Below are 20,453 nucleotides of genomic sequence, written 5' to 3'. Positions count from 1 at the left end.
ATTACTATTATATTGTATTTATTTTAATATTTTTATGGGAAACCAGCTTCTTCTTTTTTTCTCTCCATAGCTTCCGTGTCATGTGATTTAGGAATACCAAACCAACGCCGAATTGTACTGCAACACAGGGCAAAATAGACCCGCCCCTTCATATTCAATATGAGTGAATATTCTTTTATAGAAACATTTATATAGGAAAAACAGCTTTTTCCCTCCCAAAAGCTTCCATGTTATGTGACCCAGGGACTCCAAAATAAAGACTCCTGTGGGTTAGTATCAGACGGGAGTAATACAAACAGAAGTTGTTATAATGAAGGAGTCATAAAACAAAAAACATCTTTACTAAGCCGTCGTGTCAACAACCTCCGAAGAGCCGAACTTCAGTCTCCGGCTTGTGAAAGTGGATTTCCCCTTTCATGCATGTGCATTTAGATCAACTTATCAAGTAGTCGAGCTGTTAAAATTCATCACAAGTTATTAATTATGAAAGTTGACGCAGATTTACAATCGGAAGTCTGCTGCGTGTAGTTTAAAACCCCTTCAGCGGCTGACGCCACCTTTTTTAAACTCTTGCTCATAGTTTAAAAAACCACGACGCCGACTGATAACAGGAAAAGCCGCTAACTAAGAAGATTGATGTTTCTTACAACCAATGGAGCAGCGACGTTCGCACGCTAAACCCGCCTTTATGCAAAATTGCCCAATCGGCGTCCGCGATGGGGAACTTCCGCCAAAGAGACGGAGCACGTCCATTGTACGAGCTTGTTCTGAAAAGAGTACCGCGATTGTTGAGGTGCGTGTTGTTTAAATACAGGATTTGTTCGAAGTTGTGTCATCTGCTGTAGCCGGTTGTCGCCTTTTAGGTTGTAATCGTATTAAATTGTTGTTGCGGTTCGTTACAGCGACAAACAGCGGCGGTCTCACCGGAGGAATTTGTTCGTTAGCGGCAGCTCAGCCACCTTGCGGTGCTACTAACTACCGTTAGCACTGGAGCTAGCTGACATTAGCAGCAGCGTTTTTTTCTGGCGTAAATCTGACCCAGATCTGCAGGAATATGTCTCTAACCAGAGGCTGCTGTGTTTCGATTTAAGTCGCAGGAGTCGGGATAAAACGCGAGCTCGTTAACTAGCTACTTAGCCAAGCTAGCTAGCTAGCTAGCTAAGCGGATTGTCTTTCACAAAAAGGGCAAAGCGTGAACAAGACACTTTTGTACAGATTTGTTTGTTTTTTGTACTAGTGCTTTTCAAAACAAAGAGAGACGAGCATTACAGTCGTACAGAATGAATGGGTTCAGCACAGAGGAGGACAGCCACGACGGACCGCCTGCTCCGCCGTTTTACGGACAGAGCTGCTGTCTGATCGAGGACGGGGAGCGCTGCGGCCGGTCAGCTGGAAACGCCTCCTTCAGCAAGAGGATCCAGAAAAGCATTTCGCAGAAGAAGCTCAAACTGGACATCGACAAGAGTGTAAGTGGATTTATTTATCTTTTACAAGACCCACGTTTGTCTGTCTTGAAAGCTAAACACGAGTGAGGGGTGTAAGAGGATAGCTGAAAGTTAGCTCATGGAGAAACTTCAGACTCTTCAGCTGTCCGATTATGGGAGTTAGCTGTTAGCTGGTTGGCGTTAGTTAACCGGAAGAAAGGGGGGGAAATGGCACATTCACGGCTTCTCCTCCTCCTCCTCGTTTATTGTTGTTGGTGTAACTGAATCTGTTCTCGCCCGGTTTAAATGTCACCAACTTGCAGCTTTCTGTCACTGCAAAAGTTTCCTCAAACACGCCTCCGCTGCTCTTCGTAAAATGGCTGTTGCCAACTTGTGTCGCTGAGCCTCGTTCCTAAGAGGCACAAACTGCAGAAAACACACGCAGTGTATCTCAAAGCTGCACTCGACACCCGGCTGGAGCTGTAAGTTCTCCCTCACGTCAGTTTTTGTCTCATAGTTTTGCGCTTTGTGCCACTTTTTGTTCCCTCAACGCACTGTAGTTTTAAATGACAAGCGCATTTGGGCGTTTAAAAAGTGGCCTACTTGCACTGCAGCGCTAAATGGTGTGTGTGTGTGTTTATGTTCAAGGTCTAGTAGGCACCATATAGTGTGGCTCCACACTCCCAAGCAAGGCCAGAGAACAAAGGGAATCTACAAATTAGCAGTTTTACCTACTCAGAGTGGATCAGTGCCCAAAACAAGGAACAAAAAGACTTCCCTAAACAAACTAAAGAAAAGACAAAGCACTAACCTAAGCCTTTATTTTAAAGAAAACAGTCAAAACAGAAAGGGTTTCACTCCTATTTGTACTGCTAATGCATATTTTTTGCTACAACAGTGACTATCTGTTTGTTTGTAACAAACAATAGCTTGGGCCAACAAATCTAGGTTCTCACAAACAATGTTCAAAATCACTCAGTTGTGTTTTTCCCTACTCGAAAGGATTCATATCTACAATTCACAGGTTTCTGTCAGCTGGGGTTTAAAATGATCAATGACCAATCATGATGCAGCAATCAACTCTGCTAGCCCTGTCCAGGGCGCCCACCTGTTCCCCATTACCTACACACACACACACACACACACACACACACTAAGGGAGGAGAACAGCTGACAGTGCAGGGTGAAAGAAAACAAATGACCAACATCACCGCGGGTCATAACAGTGTCTTGCCAGAACACAATGAGAAAGCTGTGGAGCTGGACAATTGGCACAAACATATAACTAACCAGGCTGGACTGTGCTAAAGCCCCAGACCCCCAGGGGCCTTGGAGTCCTTACCTTCATTGTGTGGCAGCTTGTTATTGTGTAAGGCGAGTTTATTTGTAAATGATAAAAAAAATATCATATCATTTGATATCGATAAATGTCAAGTCATTATTTCTTTATCTTGTTTAAAGGTTGATTTTTGCTCCTGAGTGAAAGTAGAAAAATCAGATGGTTAATAGTGGATCAGTTAACAAGTCTGAGGCAGAACTTTCAAAAAGTATTAAAATGATAAAATCCTTTTCAACAAATATGCACGTGTAATATTTAGTAAACGTTTTTCCCCAACAAAATATCTTAATAGTAAAATTAAGTGCGAATTCGTTCGTGATTTAAATCAAACATTTGTTACATTGTTATTGAAGAAAATGATATCACAATAATTATTGCACTTTTATTGTCCGGCCCAATAAAGGCCATTCAAAGTGCTTTACGTAAAACATAAAAGCAACAGAGATGAACTGGACTGTACGAACAAAACGAATCAGTACACAGTGATATAACGCAGAGAAAAGAATTATTTGCTCCTGAGATTTAGCTTATTTGTTGTCTGTCAGCTAATCAGTCAACCAACGTCGGCACAAAAATTTAAAGGGGGCTCCTGTTCTTGATTTCATCTTTAATATATGAATGCCAGGCACAGTCGCAGTATTTAGTATTCCCGTCCGTTTGGGTTCCTGTGTCAAGATCTAGCTCAACTATCTTTATTTATTTCAGTTGGTGTGACGCTCACTTGCTGCATTTTCCTTCGACTTTGATTACATCACCACAAATACAAAGCCAACCTGTAGGCAGAGTCATATTCCTGCCATGTGTAATCTGCTACGCACCCTGTACATGTGGATGATGATGATGAGTGCTTAACGCAACAGCATGCGTGCATACGAAATGCGCAAAGAGTTGGAGGAACCAGGGGGTCGGTAGGGGCCTCCAGCTCAGGATGTCTAACTAATGTGCTGTTGTGGCTGCTCTAAACCGCTCTGCTGTACAGGCTTCATTGTATCGGGGCCCTTTCATGTGATCCAAGACTGCTGGAGAGGATGTTGTTGGTCAGGCAGCGCAGCCAGAGGAATGAGCTCAGTTGTCTTGAGTGTCTGTGTTCTGTTGTTTTTCCTGGCATGCTGGGGTTCATGTGACATGTCGCATGTTGTGATTCACGTGGCCCAGAGGAGTAAATGCACACGAGTTTACAGGAGGACCGAATTAATGTTGATGTTCAGCTGATCAGTCAGGGCTGATGTGTCTGTGCCTTCAGTTTTATCAGTAACGATAAAGTACAATCTTTGATACTTCCTGTTTTCTTTAAGTCACAGCTTCGCATGTTTCACACTATTTTATCTTGATGTTCTTGTACGGCTGTTTGTGGATGATTATGTGTTTGAATTGAAACTAAAGTTGAGTTTTATTACAGGCAAACAGTTTTTATATTCCTTTTTAAAGTTGGGTAAAAAAAAAAAGTTTTGTTTTGGCATTATATTGAAATCAGTACTGAAGGATTTTAAACGATAGCCGGCTTAGTCTACCAGAGAGTATTGCTGCGAGACCGCTGCTGTGTGAGGTTTTGTACACAGTAGACTTTTAATACTCGTTAATATCTTTTATAGGTGCGACACCTCTACATCTGTGACTTCCACAAGAACTTCATCCAGAGCGTCCGTAACAAGAGGAAGAGGAAGACCAGTGACGATGGCGGGGAGTCCCCGGATCATGATGTGGAAGTGCCTGAGGTAATGTGGGACTCGGTGTTCAACAAAGAAATTGTGGTTTAAGCACTATAGAGGAAGAAGCTTTGCAGAGGAACAAAAGAAAACACAATGACGGGGCACAGGAAGCCTTTAAAAACGTCAGCTCATGGTGGAACTTGCTTGCATCACCACCATTACCAGTGCTGTATAAATAAAGTTTATTATTATTAGTTGTGCAGTAAGTGCTTATTGTTGGAATGGCCCAAAGTTCAATAAATCTCATTTTAAAGCTTAAAAAGAGGCAGAAGCTTCTGGGAGCCCGAAATGGAGGTGGGATCTGTCTTTATTCACTGACTGCATCCTCGTCTCTTACCTCCCATTAAAATGTGATTTAGGTGATCAGATTGTGCTTGACCTCATGAAAGTACAGGTGTATATGCACCCAAGTCGCGTTGTGATCCGATCTACCAAACCAGCTCTGGAGGCAGTCAGGGATTCGGTGTAAACGCACATGCGTTGTCAATCCTTGCACAATCAGTCGCTGTCTTCTGCAAGTAAAATCCAAAGTCTGAAAGCACATAGTGTGTCCTTACAGTGTGGTGCATGAACTCATGTGCTGTTGAGTTAAAGTCTTTCTCAACTTATTACACATTGTGAAGAAAAGAAACAATGTCAGGCTAAACCTAAGTTTCACTTTCCTCCTGAGCTGTTACATCAGTGCACCACTGAAGGGGGAGGAAAAAGGTGGAAATCCAGCCCACAGTTCAGAAAGTTCTTCTACCGGCTGCAGTTATAGGACGTTTTTTGTTGTTGTTGTTTTGTTTGTTGTTTGAGTTGGACAGAACTGTCGGATCTCAATGTGGACACTGGAGACACATTTGAATGCCAGGTCTAAATGGGCCCTGTGTTGTGTTTTCAGGTTGACCTTTTCCAGCTGCAGGTGAACACGTTGAGACGCTACAAGCGACACTACAAGCTGCAGACCAGGCCCGGACTCAACAAGGCCCAGCTGGCAGAGGTAAAAGCATACTAAGTACTGAATCAATGTAGAGATGTTGTTCATGTTGGCTGTCTTGTCCTTTGCACTGTGTATCACGTGTACAGCATGGACCATGGCACCTTGCCAATACTGCATATATGTTTTCACCACATGAATCATTTAAAGCCTTGTTCACACGACACGATTTTTAGCCCGATTTGCCGCTCGGCGACCGTCCGGCTGTGATCGGGAGTAAATCAGCAGTCGATCGGTGGTCGCCAGTGTGTGAACTACTCAATGACTCATCAAAACGGCTCCCTGACACATTTCTGACACATCGCCGACGTCTGCCAGATATCTAGCACGCCAAATATCTGGAGGAGTCGGCCGACACATCCAGCCAAAGAGCAGGCAGCTGCTTTTCCACCGCAAAACACTTTTACTCCCCTCCAGCTCTCTCTGTAGCTCAGACAATCCCTGCTACATGCGTGTGTTAATCCATCCTTTCACCCAGATTCTTTGTCCTTATAATTTCTATCTTTATAATAACAAACAGCTGTTTTGTCTGTAGGTTCGCGTCATTTCCCGTTTCACATTTCAGGTGTGTTTTCTTGACCAACGTGGTTTGGAGACCAGCGTCTGGTGACGGAGTTGCTGTCAGCTCGTGTAGCGTGTGACCCCCCCTGTCACCGATGAGTCACGTAGTGTGAACGCCACAACGACTTCAAGTGTAGCGTAATAGACACAGCCATCGGCCGACGCTGAAAGTCGTGTAGTCTGCACGAGCCTTAAGTGAACTCAGGAAACTTGAATTTAATTTCTCTGCCAACAGAGTCCTGAGGGTAGTAGCGGTGTGCCAAAACATCAATACAGCAGTATATTGCTAAAGATTTTTCCACATACTGCATCGATATTCCAGCCGATCATATTGATGCATACAAATAACACTTTCACAGTTAGCTCCATGCTAACATATAATGGGAATCTCCATTAACATGCTAACAGACCTTAGCATTGCAATAATATAATCTTACTATAACAACACATTCTGCTTCATATGCTTAACATCCTGAACGACATAGATGCAAATACTTACAGGCATATGTCTCTTGTGTCTGTGTGAAATAAAAAAAGACCGTCGACGGGCTCCGGCGTGTACCTAGAGGATTAAGCTTGAATCCACTAGGGAGCAGATCAGGGCCGGATCATCCTTCCTTAATTTCTGGAGACGTGCACAACCTACGCTCCAAAGGAACGCAGGATACACGTGGCAGCCATCTTGCATACTTAAAAGCAAGTATGTCCCGGGCTTTAATCTGACGGGTTACAGCAACCCCATAAGGTCAATATTCCAACTCAAAATTCCCAGTGGCCTAAAAATACAGCTGAAGTCCTCTGACCGGCCCTCATTAGGCATGCCCGGCCTCGGTCTTCTCAGCTCTATGTTACTCATTTACTGTGATATACACGGTGCTGCCGGTCCTATTCCACAGTAATTGGTCACGGGCAGATTGTTTGACCAAATCGACAGGTGGACTTGTGCAGCTGGCCCCGGCCCTCCTCCTTACAAATACCTACAGAGAGCGCTGCATACAGGAGGTATTGTGACCCGGCTGTCGGATACGTGACTCAAACTGGGCTGCAAGTTGAATGTTTCCCCAGGCTTTTAGTCAGGTTCAGGCCCTGCTTTTAATGAGCCTCCCACATCATTAATAAAGCACCAGTCAACAGCTTACAACCAGTTACAGCTGTTCCAGTGGCTGCTCAGCAGAGCAGTGAGAGGCTGCATAGAGGCTTCATAAACGCAAACAATTGTTACTTAGACTTCAGTTAAGTCCTGATTGAAAGTCTCCCACTGGAAAATAATCAGTTGTTAGTGTCTTCAAAGATTTTAGCACACTGTTGTGTTTTTAATGATCTGTCATTTAAAAAAATCAACAATAAAACATTCAGACTGCAGGCCAAAGTGATCCAAATCTGTTTTTGTCTTGCTCATACGTGACTCAGATCTGATCTTTTTATACCAGTGTCAACAGGCCAAGTCACACGGAATCTGATCTTTTGAAATGCAACCTCAGTCTGGACGGTCAGATCGGAATTGATGCGACTTTTTAGAGCAGCTGTTGTCACAGTTCTGCTGAAGAAGGAGCCGCGATGAACGAAAAGCGGTGTTTCCCACAGAGAGTGCTGCCGAGAATTGCACGCAGCTACAAATTCTGCTATTATAATCTTTGTGGGGTTCATCAATAGTGATCAGTATATATTTTATGAATGTTAAGAATCGTTAATATTAATATTGTTTGTAATATAATATTGCACCACGGCAGTATTAAGAAGCTCCTAATGGCGTAAAATATTCTTCTTATCCTGAACATCAGATGGTTCATGCTTATAAATGCTATGTAGATGAACATGGGAGGCGTAAACTTTCTTTAAACCCTTTTCTTTCTCCCCCTCTGTAGACGGTGAGTCGTCACTTTAGGAACATCCCGGTGAACGAGAAGGAGACGCTGACCTACTTTATCTACATGGTGAAGAGCAGTAAGAGCCGCTTGGACCAGAAAGGCGACGGCGGAGGCAAACCGCTGGACTGAAATTCCCAACGACCACAGCGGCTGTAGCTACAACAGAATCAACAGTAATGACGAGCAACAGCAGCAGCTTCTCACAAAACCTGGACACCACTAACAGCAGCCAAAACCAGCTCCCTTTGCAGCCCCGTCGCCCGTCCATCTAACGGAAATGAAGGAGACTTCAGGGTGGGACGAGTTCACCTTCGCTCATTTTGCTCTCTTCACGTAAAAACGGCCTCTGCGCATGTTGTCTCAACGGTGGATCCGCCTCCAATGCATTTCCTCTCCTCCGCTAAAGCCGGGTCCCTAAAGACGGTCGAGGTCCAGGACTCCGCAGGGTTTCACGTCGTCGAGCTGTAATGTAACTGTCAATATGTACAAAAGAACAGCGTCCGATCTTAACTAACTTGTTCGAATGCAATGTACAAATATAGCTGCCTTAAGAGTGAGAAAACAAACTGTGTTTGTTGGTAATTTAGGGGAATTTTTTTTCTTTCTTTGCCAATTTGACTGTTAAGTTCATCGCGAGAGATGCTTGTGCCAAACAGCCGTGTTTGGGGGTGGGTTAGCTATTTGTTTGTTTATTTTGTTATTCTGAATGAATGAATTGTTGGAGAGGGGCGCTGCCTTCGCTGACATTACATCTAGCATATCAGGGCTCGGGGTCGGTTCGCCACGTTTTTTTCAGTGGCACAAAGGTCTCGGAAACCTTCATTCTCAATAATGTCTAAAACGAATAAAACAAGCCGATCTCGATCCTGATCTTTAATCTTTTAGTCCACTTTCACTCCAACCGGACGTGATGCATTTAAAGACTGACGGTGGTGAATGATGTAGCATTTGGTTGGGGTCCACTCTTTCACTTCTTGCTAGCTGTTTTATGTACGTCTGAACACACATTATTTTTCTGTACACCGCATTTGTTGGTAGCTAATTTCTTATTTTATTTTTTGTTTCTTTGTAGCCTAGTTTTCTATCCCTTTAAGTTGTATAAAGTTGTCTTTCTGCATATATGATTTTGGTTTCTCAGTCTTGTTTTTTTAATTTTTTTTTGTGGAACGTGAGTGTTTGTGTGGGGTCAGAATAATTATTAGCATCATTTTAATATTTAAGAATGTCTCAACTCTTGATTTGATACCTGGATGTATTTCAAGAAGCTGTGTTGATAAGTTGGCCTGTAAAATAATGAAATGTTTTGGGGGTTTTTTTCCCTTTTGAATAATTTATCAAATTAAAACATGGATGCCTTCCTTCCAAATCGCCCAGCAAATACCACAATTTTACTGGAAGTTTTCTACGCAAGTCTTAAGTTTTTTTACATTTGTATGTCCAGTTTGAAATAGTCCTTCTGCTTCACATGCGTCCCCAGGAAAGTCGTTAACATGGATATAATTTGGGATTGCACCGTAACTGGATTTCTTTTTAGCTGGAGTTTATAACCATCGTGAGCTCTTAAATGATTTACATTCAAATCTAAACATTGAAGAACAGTGACTTTGACTTTTTTCTTAATTATTAATATCGATTATTCAAATAATCGATTCATTGTGTAGTTTGTAAAAAAAAAAATATATATCTCTAAATATGAAATGACTACAGTTCCAGAGTCCAAAAGCACAGCAGGTCCTCTGTTTGAAGCAGAGAGAACAGGATTGAAGTTTGTCGTTACTTGTTGAATAAAAACCCCCATGTTTTATTTAAATGTTTAAAGCACTGCTGAAACCTCCAGACAACTCTTAAACTGTGTTTTATTTATGGAGGAGACAACATAGATAGCACACAGTTAGGGGTTTTCTATTGGGACTTTTCCGAACTCTGTGTCCTCTGTCACCCACAGTATTTAAGTTTGTCCACCACACTGAGCTCGTCTACTTTTGACAGGGTTATTATTTTTATTTTTAGTGTGATATATTTTCAGTTTTGCTTGTAGGTTTGTTAGTGTCATGTAGATAACACCCACCTTTATTAACATGTAGGCCAGGCCACGTTAACCTAATTGTTGTAGAAAAAAAAAAAAACTATTTAAATATGGCTGCTTTTATTGTTGATGATGATGATAATAAATGTATTGTACAGGCAGAAGCGTTTCATCTCTGTTCATTCGGGAATTGATCAACATGTTGGAGCAATTTTCAGACTTTACATAGATAAAGATGCCATGAAAATAATATCCGTTTAATTCTTAACTTTTTGATTTGAGCATCAAAGGAAAATGCAGCCAGACTGAATTTGTCTTTGTAGGTGAAGACTTTTTTAATTTTTTTTTTTTGAAAGCTGTGTTGTTTCAGTAACATCCATTGAACACTAGGTGTCATGGTAGACCTTCTGATTAATTGGAGGGGGGTTGCATTTCAAAACACATGGAGACTTTTAGAGGAAAACAAAACAAACAACACACACACAAAAAATGAAGGTCAAACATTTTGTGCAGACCGGACGCCGCTGTTTCAGTTCCACACTTCATTACTGGAGCTAAAGGTCTTTCAAAGCAGAAGCCCATTAAATAAGAGTTTTGTTATTAATTATTACAGTCATCCATTCCTAGAATAAAATGGTGCATGTATGACTAATCACCAGCAGGAGGAGAAGATACTATTTCACTGGAAATTTTAAGAAAATTCACGTGGGATGAAAATTGTGTAAAATTCTTGACATCTGAGCCAATTATTAATTCTCTGAGTAGCTACTCGGGATAATTGGGATAATTGGGACATTATAAGGGGGGGGGGGGGGGGGGGTAAAAAAACAGTCCTGACGTTAAATTAAAATTGAACTTTCATATTTGTATTGTGTAAAAGTTAGAAATCTAAATGTGTAACCTGGCTGGTGTGATTGTGAAAAAGAGGCCAATATTCTGGAATTATGTTCAATAAGAAAAAATATTTAAAAATGAATTCCTTCTTAAATTATTACTAAAGCATGTCATTCTTCATCATTATTATCGTTATTCGCCCAACACATAAGGGGAAAAAAGACGAGGCCTGGTTTTGGGAGGAATAAAGTCTGTTTATTTGCGATAAATTCCCTGTTGAAGAAAGCCGTTAAATAAGAAAACCAGCAGCTGGAGTGTCTTTAAAATAGTTCATTTATTTACGGAACTATATATATAGCCTAACTTCACATCCAATGAGCATGTCCATCAACATTTGGTACAGTAATCAACCTTTTTGTTGTAGTGTGTTGGAGTGAAAGCTGCGCGGTGGCGAGTGTTTCGTCCTCGTCCTCTTCTCAAGGCGGTGACGTTAATTTTGAGGTAGATTCAGTAAATTCAATTATTTCCCACAAGAAACAACAACAGCCGGTAAAGTTGACAGAACACGAATTCTGATGGAGAAAACTCTGACAAAAAAATAAAAATAAAAAAGAGTTTGTGCTCAGATGATTTCTGTAGGCCTGTTTTTATTTTTATTTCCTTCCTTCCCGCTGCATGACATTACAAAGAAGGCTGCCCGCTTAAAATCCAAATCCAGTGATCAGGCAGTACTTTATTTGCTTGTTATAATCTATTATCTATCAACTGTTTCATTGGTTAATTAATTAATGTTTTAATTTTTGTTTTAACATCATGCAGGGGTGTTGTGTTGTTTTCTAAACTCTCCTGTGTAACGAAACAACAACTTCATGCATCCCGATAGTAAAAGGCCTATTCATGATCATTTAAATTCCCAATTCACAGCACGCAGTGTGCCGCAGCTGTCTGTTAAAGTTAGAGTTAAAGTACAGATAATTGAGCGTTACAAGTTATTTCTGATTGGATAATAACCTATTAACCAACACCTGTCACCGTGTGTGGGACCTCATCCTGAAAACATGCTGATGATTTGGCATCAAGATGATAAAATAATCCCGCAGGAGCTCAGTTAGCTGGACTGACAGTTTTAAAAATAATCATTTTATTTTTGCACCTTTTGCAATGGCGTTCCTCTTGGACCACAACACATCTACATTTACTCCACATTTGTTACATAATTTATTTATTTTCTGCTCCGGCGCCATCAGATGTGGGTAAACACCACCACTCGACGCCAGACAAAAACACATGTTTAGGGGAGACAGATGTTTTTGACACCGTGGCAACATCTGGTCTACAGTACTGGGGGGAGGAGGGGCATCAAAAAGCAGAAATACCACAAATATCAAACACCTAGAGTCAGAATAAGAAACCACGCCATGAGAGAAGATCAGCAAAGTGGAGGCTCGTCCTCGGCCCTTCGCCTTGTTTGCATGTTGTCCTTTCAATTCTCTCCTCTTTTGCGCGTCATCGCACGCGCACAGCGGTGTGTTTAGGTTCAGTCAGTGGTTTTTATCTGATTTGAATCCAGAGTCTGTGAGGAGGTTCTGTTTTTAGGGGAGGAGGAGGAGGGAAAGAGGGTCACTGGTTGAGCTCCAGAGCCCAGACCTGCTGCGGCCACCCGGTCCGGCCCTTCACCTTCTTCTCGGCTCCTAAAGACTCCTGCAGGCCGTCAGTCTGCGACACCAAAAACACATTATCATTCAGCAGGGGAGGCGAAAAAACCCTGTTATCAACCTCAGTCTGCTCACTTTACAGTGATCTAACATATTTTCTCTATTTTCGTGTCCTGCACACTAACTAGCCCGCTCTACTTATTAACATCAGTCTGATCACGCTGGAAAATCCTACTGAAATATGTTACGTGCTGGTTTTCAGTCACCAATAGGCCTACGACAGTTTGGGGGCTTTGGAGCCGCAATCAGGGCCATGACATCTTAGAAAGTCAGTGAAACAATGATCAAATCATTAGACTAAAGAAAAGAATTAACCAAATATGTAACAAAATATATACCACATAGGCTATGATATAAGATGTTTTGTTAAATAATGGCGCTTATTTTAAAATAAAATTTTAGTGTAACAGGCTTAAAAGAATAAAGGGCCTCTTACTTTTGAAGTAGGCTAATTTATTTAGGCTAGCTATTTTTTTTTTATTACTGACCTATCGTCAACATAAACGTTATCTACATACACTACATTGTGAGGAAAGGTAATTTAAAGTGAAAAATGTAAGTACACATTTATGAAGATGTAGGCTAACTGAAGGCTAGTTGTTACTGTGGGGATCAGCAGCTGGAGCATTACAGGCAAAACAGTGACTTATGTGATTTCAGTGTGTATTAAGCTATCAGGGTCCAAATCTACCAATAAGATCATAACTTGGCCCGTATGCTTATTTTAATGAGGTGAAGTGTTTCACAGCTCCACTGCAGCCTTGTTATGGTGGATCAAAAACACATATAATGGGCCTATTTACAGTTATATTTTAGATCTATTGGCTAAAAATATTTTTCTATTATTTCAACTGGGAATTGTAGATATAATTCAGATAATAATCAGACTGAAAAAAAGCAAAACTTAAATAATGTTTTGTTTAATTTAGACTTAAACCTTTGGGTTGCTGATTAATATCGTTTAAAATGTCGTCTTTTCATTTTAACCCACTTTACATCCAGACTAGGCCTGAACTGTTTTGGTTTGGTGTAGCCTAATTTTGTTTCAAAGTTTTGGAGGCTTCTGCAGTCTTAACTTACCGGCTCTCGTTTCCTTTTCAGATCCCTGTTTTCAAATTTCTTAATTTCGGCTTTAAAGCCCTCCGTCTCCCCGGAGTCTTTGGCCAGGACGTCCATCAGGTAGGCGATGTAACTGGTCGCCAGGCGTAAAGTTTTAATTTTAGACAGTTTTGTGTCCGCGGGGACGTTGGGGATACACTCCCTCAGCTCGGCGAAAGCTGTGTTGATACTCTCCGTCCGCCGGCGCTCCTTCTTCGGCCCCGACGTTCTCCTCTTCCCCATCCCCGCCTGGAGACCCTCTAGCCGGGCGTCGTGCGTCCCTCCAGGCGCTCCGAGCTCCGCGGCCGGGTAGGGCGGCTGGATCTGGAAGTCCGGGGGCACCTCGCCGTGGTTCACCACCCAGCTCTGGAAGTACGGTGCATCCTGGTGACACCGCTGGACAAACGGGAATGGTTCGTGCATCAGGTGGTGGTGATGCTGGTAGCCCCCGATTAGGTTCATGCTGGGCGGGATAACAAATGTGGTCGCTGCCGTGTTTTCCGTCGCCCTCGAGCTCTCTCCGCTGCTCCCCAAAACGGTCTCTGCTCGGGGATCTACAGCCGACAGAACTCATTCAAGACTTAAATATGTATTTCCCTGAATGCATGCACGAGTCAAGCCGAACGTAGCCGCCAACTTTTACATCGTCGTCATTCTCGAAAAGAGACTTCAGCCGAGGAGAACCCGGCCGTAAAAAGTTTATAATTCCAGAGAACAAATCTCGGCGATGCGCTGGGCTCCACTTGTGTTTCTTTCTCCGACCGCTGCCCGAAGACGCTGCTCTGATTTGCTCAAGAAATTTGACCCCGGTGAAGGTGTGAGGCCCCCAGGTTTATATGATTTGGATGTCAGCGTGGAAAGGAGGCAGCCAATAGAGGAAAGCGTCCAGGATGGGAGGAGTGTCTGGAGAGGTTTGCAACAACATGCACCACGGTGCCATAATCTCACGGCACTACACAAGGAGAAAATATCTGCTTGTTGGTGTTGGATGTTGGCTACACAGACGTGCACATATAAGAATATGAGAAAAAATGTGTCATTTAGTAAAAATGTGTATTTTGTCGAGTTTTGGAGAGGTTTTACGCACAGACTTTATAACCCTCAGTGTGTCTAAGGCTGTTTATTAGGTGTGTTTTTTTTTGTTTTGTTTTTTTGTTTTTGTAATTCAGTGTTGAAAATAATTACTTGTCATTTTCTTTTTATTTCGTGGTCGATCGTGTAGGAAATTATATGAACACATCAATTTTAAATCAGGAATTCCGCTGAATTTTTAATTTGCGCATCTGATATTAAAAAGAGAAGAAAAGAGGAAACAGTCCTCTGCTTTATCTGACTACTCAAAAAATGTTTTAATCCACATACATGATATAAAGCTTCATATGTTGAGATTTAACACCCCCGCTTTTAAAAACTGAACTTTTCGATTATCCAGATAAATTTAGCATCACGCGGGTTAATGTTCTGAGAAATAACAAATAATGGAAGGATTTTTTTAAATGGAAAACATGACAGTGTATCTAATTATTTATCAATCAAACTTCACAGAGTAGACTTCACGCCTTAAATCTACTCCGAACATGTGAAATGATTTGTTTTTCATTCATATTTTCTTACTTAACTTAATAGTCGTTTTGGGAAGTGTAAATGAACAGTTTGATGAATTATTTGGTAGTTTGGGGATAGACACAGCCGGTGGCCTGTTGTCATACCTCAGCATCATAAGGAAAAGGCCTATAGCGGCTCTATCTCGGCATTAATTCCCCACAGCTCCTCACACACTAAACACATCATCTTATCTCCATCGCCTAAAAACATTATCCCATTACATCACATGACCTTGACGCTATTTAGAAACCATTTACGGTCACGTCTTATCTAAATACAGCCATAAATCAGGAGGTGTCACACTCCAGCAAGGTTACATGTATTCCATAAAAGCTCTCCTGGCCTGCTCACTGTTTACAGCACGGCACTTTGCTGCATATTTCACCGTCCACCCGTGTTACAATAAATAATCATCAGTCACAACTTTATGTCCCTTATTTTACACCGATGCACAGAAGTCTGCACGGAAATATTCCTCTAATAACCCGACATGCAGCGCGTCACACTAATTATGTTGGTGCATATATTCTTCATATCTTTGGTTAACGATCTTATAGTTTCTTGTTACATGAGTTCAGTATTCCCTAAATTTTCAGTTCTAATAAAATGTGTTGCTCTCAATACTTTGTAGTTCGTTTATGTTTTGTATAAGACCACATAGGAGCAAAGTCATTTTATTAGTCATATGCACCTAATAAAGCATTAAAGAAAATAAAATAAGTAAACAATAAAGACAGAAGAAATCATATAGAAATGATATAATATGCCTATGACCAAAAATATACATAGGCCTACCTATAAAGTGCATGTATAGTTTTGAGACAGGGGAATTTAAGTATTTACATTTTGCTCAACTTTGCACTTCTTTTCTGCTTCCCTGGAGTCCAGTGTCTGTTTGCAGATTCAGATTTAACAGTCAAAACATATGATTGACTCATAAAATGCATTGCTGTATTTTAAATTACCCAGAGAGGTTCCACCACCTGGAGCTGCTACAACACTAAAATGTTGCTTTCACTTTAATGCATCATTAATTTCACACTCTGAAGGGAGCCGTTTGTAATAGGGAGCACTTTTACTTTTTGATACTTTGGTTCACAACATTGACTTTTTCTTCCATGAAAGCATGACTGAAGTATTTTGTAATGATGGTTATTACAATAACCTTTAAAAAATATATATATATATTTGTGTAGCAGTTTTCACAGGAGAACAGACAGACATGTCAAAACAGTAACGTATAACAACAATGGACAGAAAAATATTCTTAAAACGGGACCAAATTAACCCAAAGAGACGCATAAAGAGCACATAATGCAGAAATACTAGAACCATGTAGGAGAGATTTATTGCAACTTTTCCTTAAATCCAAATGAATGACGGAAGATCTGAAAAACTCAGGGCTACAAACTACACTTCTGCAATATTCTTTAATACTTTTGCTGAACTTATCAGACTTCATTGTATCCTTTGTGGCCATTATGATAATACTGTAATACTCCTTATTGATGTTATTTCTACAGGCCTTGTACCTAAAACCTTTAAAAGGCTGAATTTGAAATGCATTTTATTATGCAGAACTCAGATGTGCAAAATCATAATATAAAAGCATTTTTTTTTTTTTTTTTACCATGATCCCAACTTTTTAACTTGTGTTCTTGTGTTATATTTATTTTGTATCTTTTGTTCAAGATACTGCGATTCAAAGTGACTGACGAGTTAACAAATATAAACGGTTCTAATGTTTAATTCAACACCTGAATGTCTGCAGAACACAATAATGTTACATTTTACATATTTTTATGCAAGCTGGCTCTGCTTATGAGCAGAATGAAGGCACATCCTCCTCTGTCCTGTTTGCCACTCACATGCTACCTCCGCTGTCAGCGTGAAGAACACCATGCAGCCTCCAGAAAGAAAACCTGACACTGTTGATTAAGACGTCCACTACACAGAGATGAAATACAATACTGGTCATACTCCCATCCCCCTCTAACTCTTCCTTTCTTCTCCTCCACTTCTTATTCCACTTCTCTCTTCATTCTTTCTCTCAGTGCATCACTTTTCAAACTTTTAACCAGAACCTTTTCCTCTTTTTGATCATCTTCTTTTTCTCTTGACTTGCTATCGTTTGGAGGTGCTGAAAGACCTGGCCAGCTTAATAGTCTCTCCATATTTTGCTTTCAACCCCAATAGACTGCAGTCATCTCTCTCTCATTCTTCCTCTCACTCTCTCTCCCTCTCCTTCCCCCCTACTGCTGCTTTGCCAGGGGAAACATCCAAAATAGGTCATAGGGAGCCATCTTGGCCGTGTTATGAATTCTCCTCATAATTGTTTGTGTCATCGTGTAGATTTTTCAATAGACACTGCTTCCCTCCTCTTCAGAGTGCTTACCCTCAACTCCACATTTCCAAACAAATATTCCCCGATTCAAAGCCGAGCATGCACAGCACGGACTGTTTATCATAAAGAGGCCCTTACAGTATATATATATAATATAATGTCCACCTCAGGCGTGCACCGACGCCGACACGCAAAGCCATTGGGTACAATTAGACATGGCGGCTCCTCCTCATTCTGGGAAATGTGAGCAAACTGGGTCATGCCATGGCAGTCCAGGAGTCCCTCAGAGGCCAAGTGCCTGATAGGAGAGGTAACCCCATTTAGTGCCCTCTGGTGGGCCTGGCTAGGAGTAAGACAGGGTTCAAAATGTGCTAAATATGACCATTTCCAGTTAATCTTTACATATGCTGCTCTATTATATTCTACTCAAGGTCATATTGAGGCCAGGTCTATCTCATCAAGCTAACAGAACATGGTTTTGGAGAAAATCGAATCAAAAATTGGGATAACAAGATCATCGAAGCAACGACCGCTCATTCCCATCTAATTCTGTTTTAAATCTCAAACTCGACCAACTCGAGCTTCGCTGGTTGTCAAATTCGGTTCAGTGCAGCCGTCTTTTAGAAATTTATAGGATTAAAGGCTCTTTTCACACAAATTACAATGTCATTGTCCTCTACTGCTATCTAGCCATGAAAATATACTGCGGTTTTGGTTTTGACAAATCTGTCTCTAAGACGTTTGTCTTCTCCCCAGTGGAGGTGATTGGGATATGTTGGATCTCACACTGAAAAAAACACATTTAAAATGTTGTTGCAGGGCTTTTAAATGAAAATTTCCAATGCTGTGAGCACATATTTATGTCAATTTTGATATTTTAAAACCTTGAAAAGATACCACTAGAAATAAGTGACGATAAGTGTGTAATTTGGGTGAACTGACCCTTTAAGATTACCATAGGGAAATCAGGATTTTTTGCTTTGTACCAAATTAAATAACTCTCTGAAGACGATTCTTTGTCAGTTGTTATAATTTACACATTAGTATGTCCATTGTCATCATTTATATCCATCCATCCATCTTCATCCGCTTATCCGGGGTCGGGTCGCAGGGCATCATTTATAAATTTGAGTATTTTACTGATAAATAATACGCTTTATTTGTATCGCACCATTCATACAAGACATGCAACTTCACATAAAAAAGATAGAAACAGGGAGAGAGTGTCATAATTAATGTAAACTAAGACTGAGAGTAAAACCCACTTTTGTAAATATAACAATTAAATGTTTGTCATTTGCAAGCTTAACCAGACCATTTACTTTTACTACAGCTGCTCCACAACAGTTTGGTTTCTTTCACTTATCGCTCACTTTTTAGTTCTGTTCTTGTGTATTTTATTCTCTTCTGTCATGCAGCCATTGATAAGTGGTTGTCGTCTCCATGAACGTCTGCTCTCTGGTCAGCTGCGTGTCAAAGCTCCACAAACCGTCCTCTAGCTGCTGTAATTCTCCCCGTCCTCAGCCAATAAAGATAAGAGCAGGACGGCTGGAATGTGCTGCCGAGAGGTGACAGTGACGGGATGAAGGGACGTAAACTGACATAAACTCCAACACTTTCTGTAATAACCCTTTTTAGCTTCTTTTGTTTATCTGACAAGTCATTAGAACAGTAATGATCGGGCACTTTTTATATAAATTAATATCAGTTGGGCTTCGACAAAAACATATTATACTCTTGCTGGTAGTTTGGCAGCTCTTAGGAAGAAAATGTCCTTTGCTGTGCAGAAAGTTTTTTAGTTTTGAAATAATAAGAATCTGAAACCTAAAAGTCATCAGCAGAAAATCAAAGAGAAGATATTTTTGGGAAGAAACACTACAGAGAAACGAACAAGTTAAAATCAAACATACAGTCTATAAAATATAAACTACAGACGGTCCATGAAAGTGTCCCAGAGCCAAAGGTGGTTCTTCACATTCCTTGTTTTTTCCATCCTTCAGTCAAAAAGCAAACGATATTGAACTTTCAATGATTCACGTTAACAACCCTGAGGGATGGGCAGTATTTATAATACATGTACAAAACAGGATTTTTTAATTTGTATTTGATAGGGTTGATGAAAATGGCTTCACATTTTGTCTCAAAATACTTTCAGTGTTTTGTATTAAAATACTCTGTTAGACATCTTTGTGATGACATCATAAAAACGCTGCCCCTGATTGGTCCCTGCTCAGTAATTTGCTCAGACTTGTTGTGAGATCAGAACAGAAAATTTCAGATCTGAAGAAGAGGGTTGAGGTTAGAAACATGTAGGTTTCCAGCTTTCCATTGATTTAGATTTTGTTTTCCTAAATCGTTTACCAATCAGTGTAATGTTCTAGCTTGACCCTCACCATTAGCTTGCTACTTTCAGCCTAAGTTTTTGTCAGTTGTGCATGAAAAAAAAAAAGACTTGTTGTAGAGCATTACTTTATAATACCACGAGATGGTGGAACTTGTTAAATACACGAACTTGTGCTTAATTGTCGTTAAGTGTTTTTCATGGTGCCTTGGAAAAGTACTTTTTTGTATTTTTATTATGAGTGCCTGCTGTATTTTGCAGTTTAATTTTGATACACTGAAAATTAGGGTATTTGGTATGTTATTTTAAAATACATTTTGATGTGCCCATCCCTGCATGCACATCCTCACATTTGAGAAACTAGAAGCAGAAACAGTTTTTGCCTGATAAATGGCAGCTCATCAAAATTTCTGACAATCTACGGTAATAATGGTTTCATTAATACAAAGATCAGGGAACATTTTACTGTCCAGCAAGGAAACAGTATAAAAACTTGAGTTTCCTGATGTTGGTGATGCAGAGAATGCCTACTTTTTCATAATTTATAATTCAACCATTCATCAAATAATCAATTAGTCAGTCAATGTAATGTTTCGACAATTACCTTTTT

The 20,453-nt window shown here is 40.6% G+C and overlaps 2 protein-coding genes across 2 annotated transcripts; one reads left to right on the top strand and one right to left on the bottom strand.

The window, feature by feature from the left end:
• Positions 1 to 735: 735 nt before the first annotated feature.
• Positions 736 to 10,067, top strand: sap30l (sap30-like). Its single transcript, XM_038708714.1, has 4 exons — positions 736 to 1,466; positions 4,356 to 4,478; positions 5,356 to 5,454; positions 7,878 to 10,067. The coding sequence occupies exons 1-4, from the start codon at positions 1,281 to 1,283 to the stop codon at positions 8,007 to 8,009; spliced, it is 540 nt and encodes a 179-aa protein (XP_038564642.1). The 5' UTR covers positions 736 to 1,280; the 3' UTR covers positions 8,010 to 10,067.
• A 988-nt stretch (positions 10,068 to 11,055) lies between these two features.
• LOC119895836 (heart- and neural crest derivatives-expressed protein 1-like) lies at positions 11,056 to 14,381 on the bottom strand. The gene is made up of 2 exons (XM_038709197.1): positions 13,536 to 14,381; positions 11,056 to 12,456 (listed from the first exon to the last, which is right to left on the bottom strand). The coding sequence occupies exons 1-2, from the start codon at positions 14,013 to 14,015 to the stop codon at positions 12,361 to 12,363; spliced, it is 576 nt and encodes a 191-aa protein (XP_038565125.1). The 5' UTR covers positions 14,016 to 14,381; the 3' UTR covers positions 11,056 to 12,360.
• Positions 14,382 to 20,453: the final 6,072 nt, after the last annotated feature.

The sequence above is a fragment of the Micropterus salmoides genome, unplaced genomic scaffold (assembly GCF_014851395.1).
Source record: "Micropterus salmoides isolate LMB-PRFRI ecotype aquatic unplaced genomic scaffold, ASM1485139v1 Ms_hic_scaffold_9, whole genome shotgun sequence".
NCBI classification, from domain to species: Eukaryota; Metazoa; Chordata; class Actinopteri; order Centrarchiformes; family Centrarchidae; genus Micropterus; species Micropterus salmoides.
Note: the sequence above shows the minus strand (reverse complement) of the source record. Positions and strands in the feature narration are given on the sequence as shown.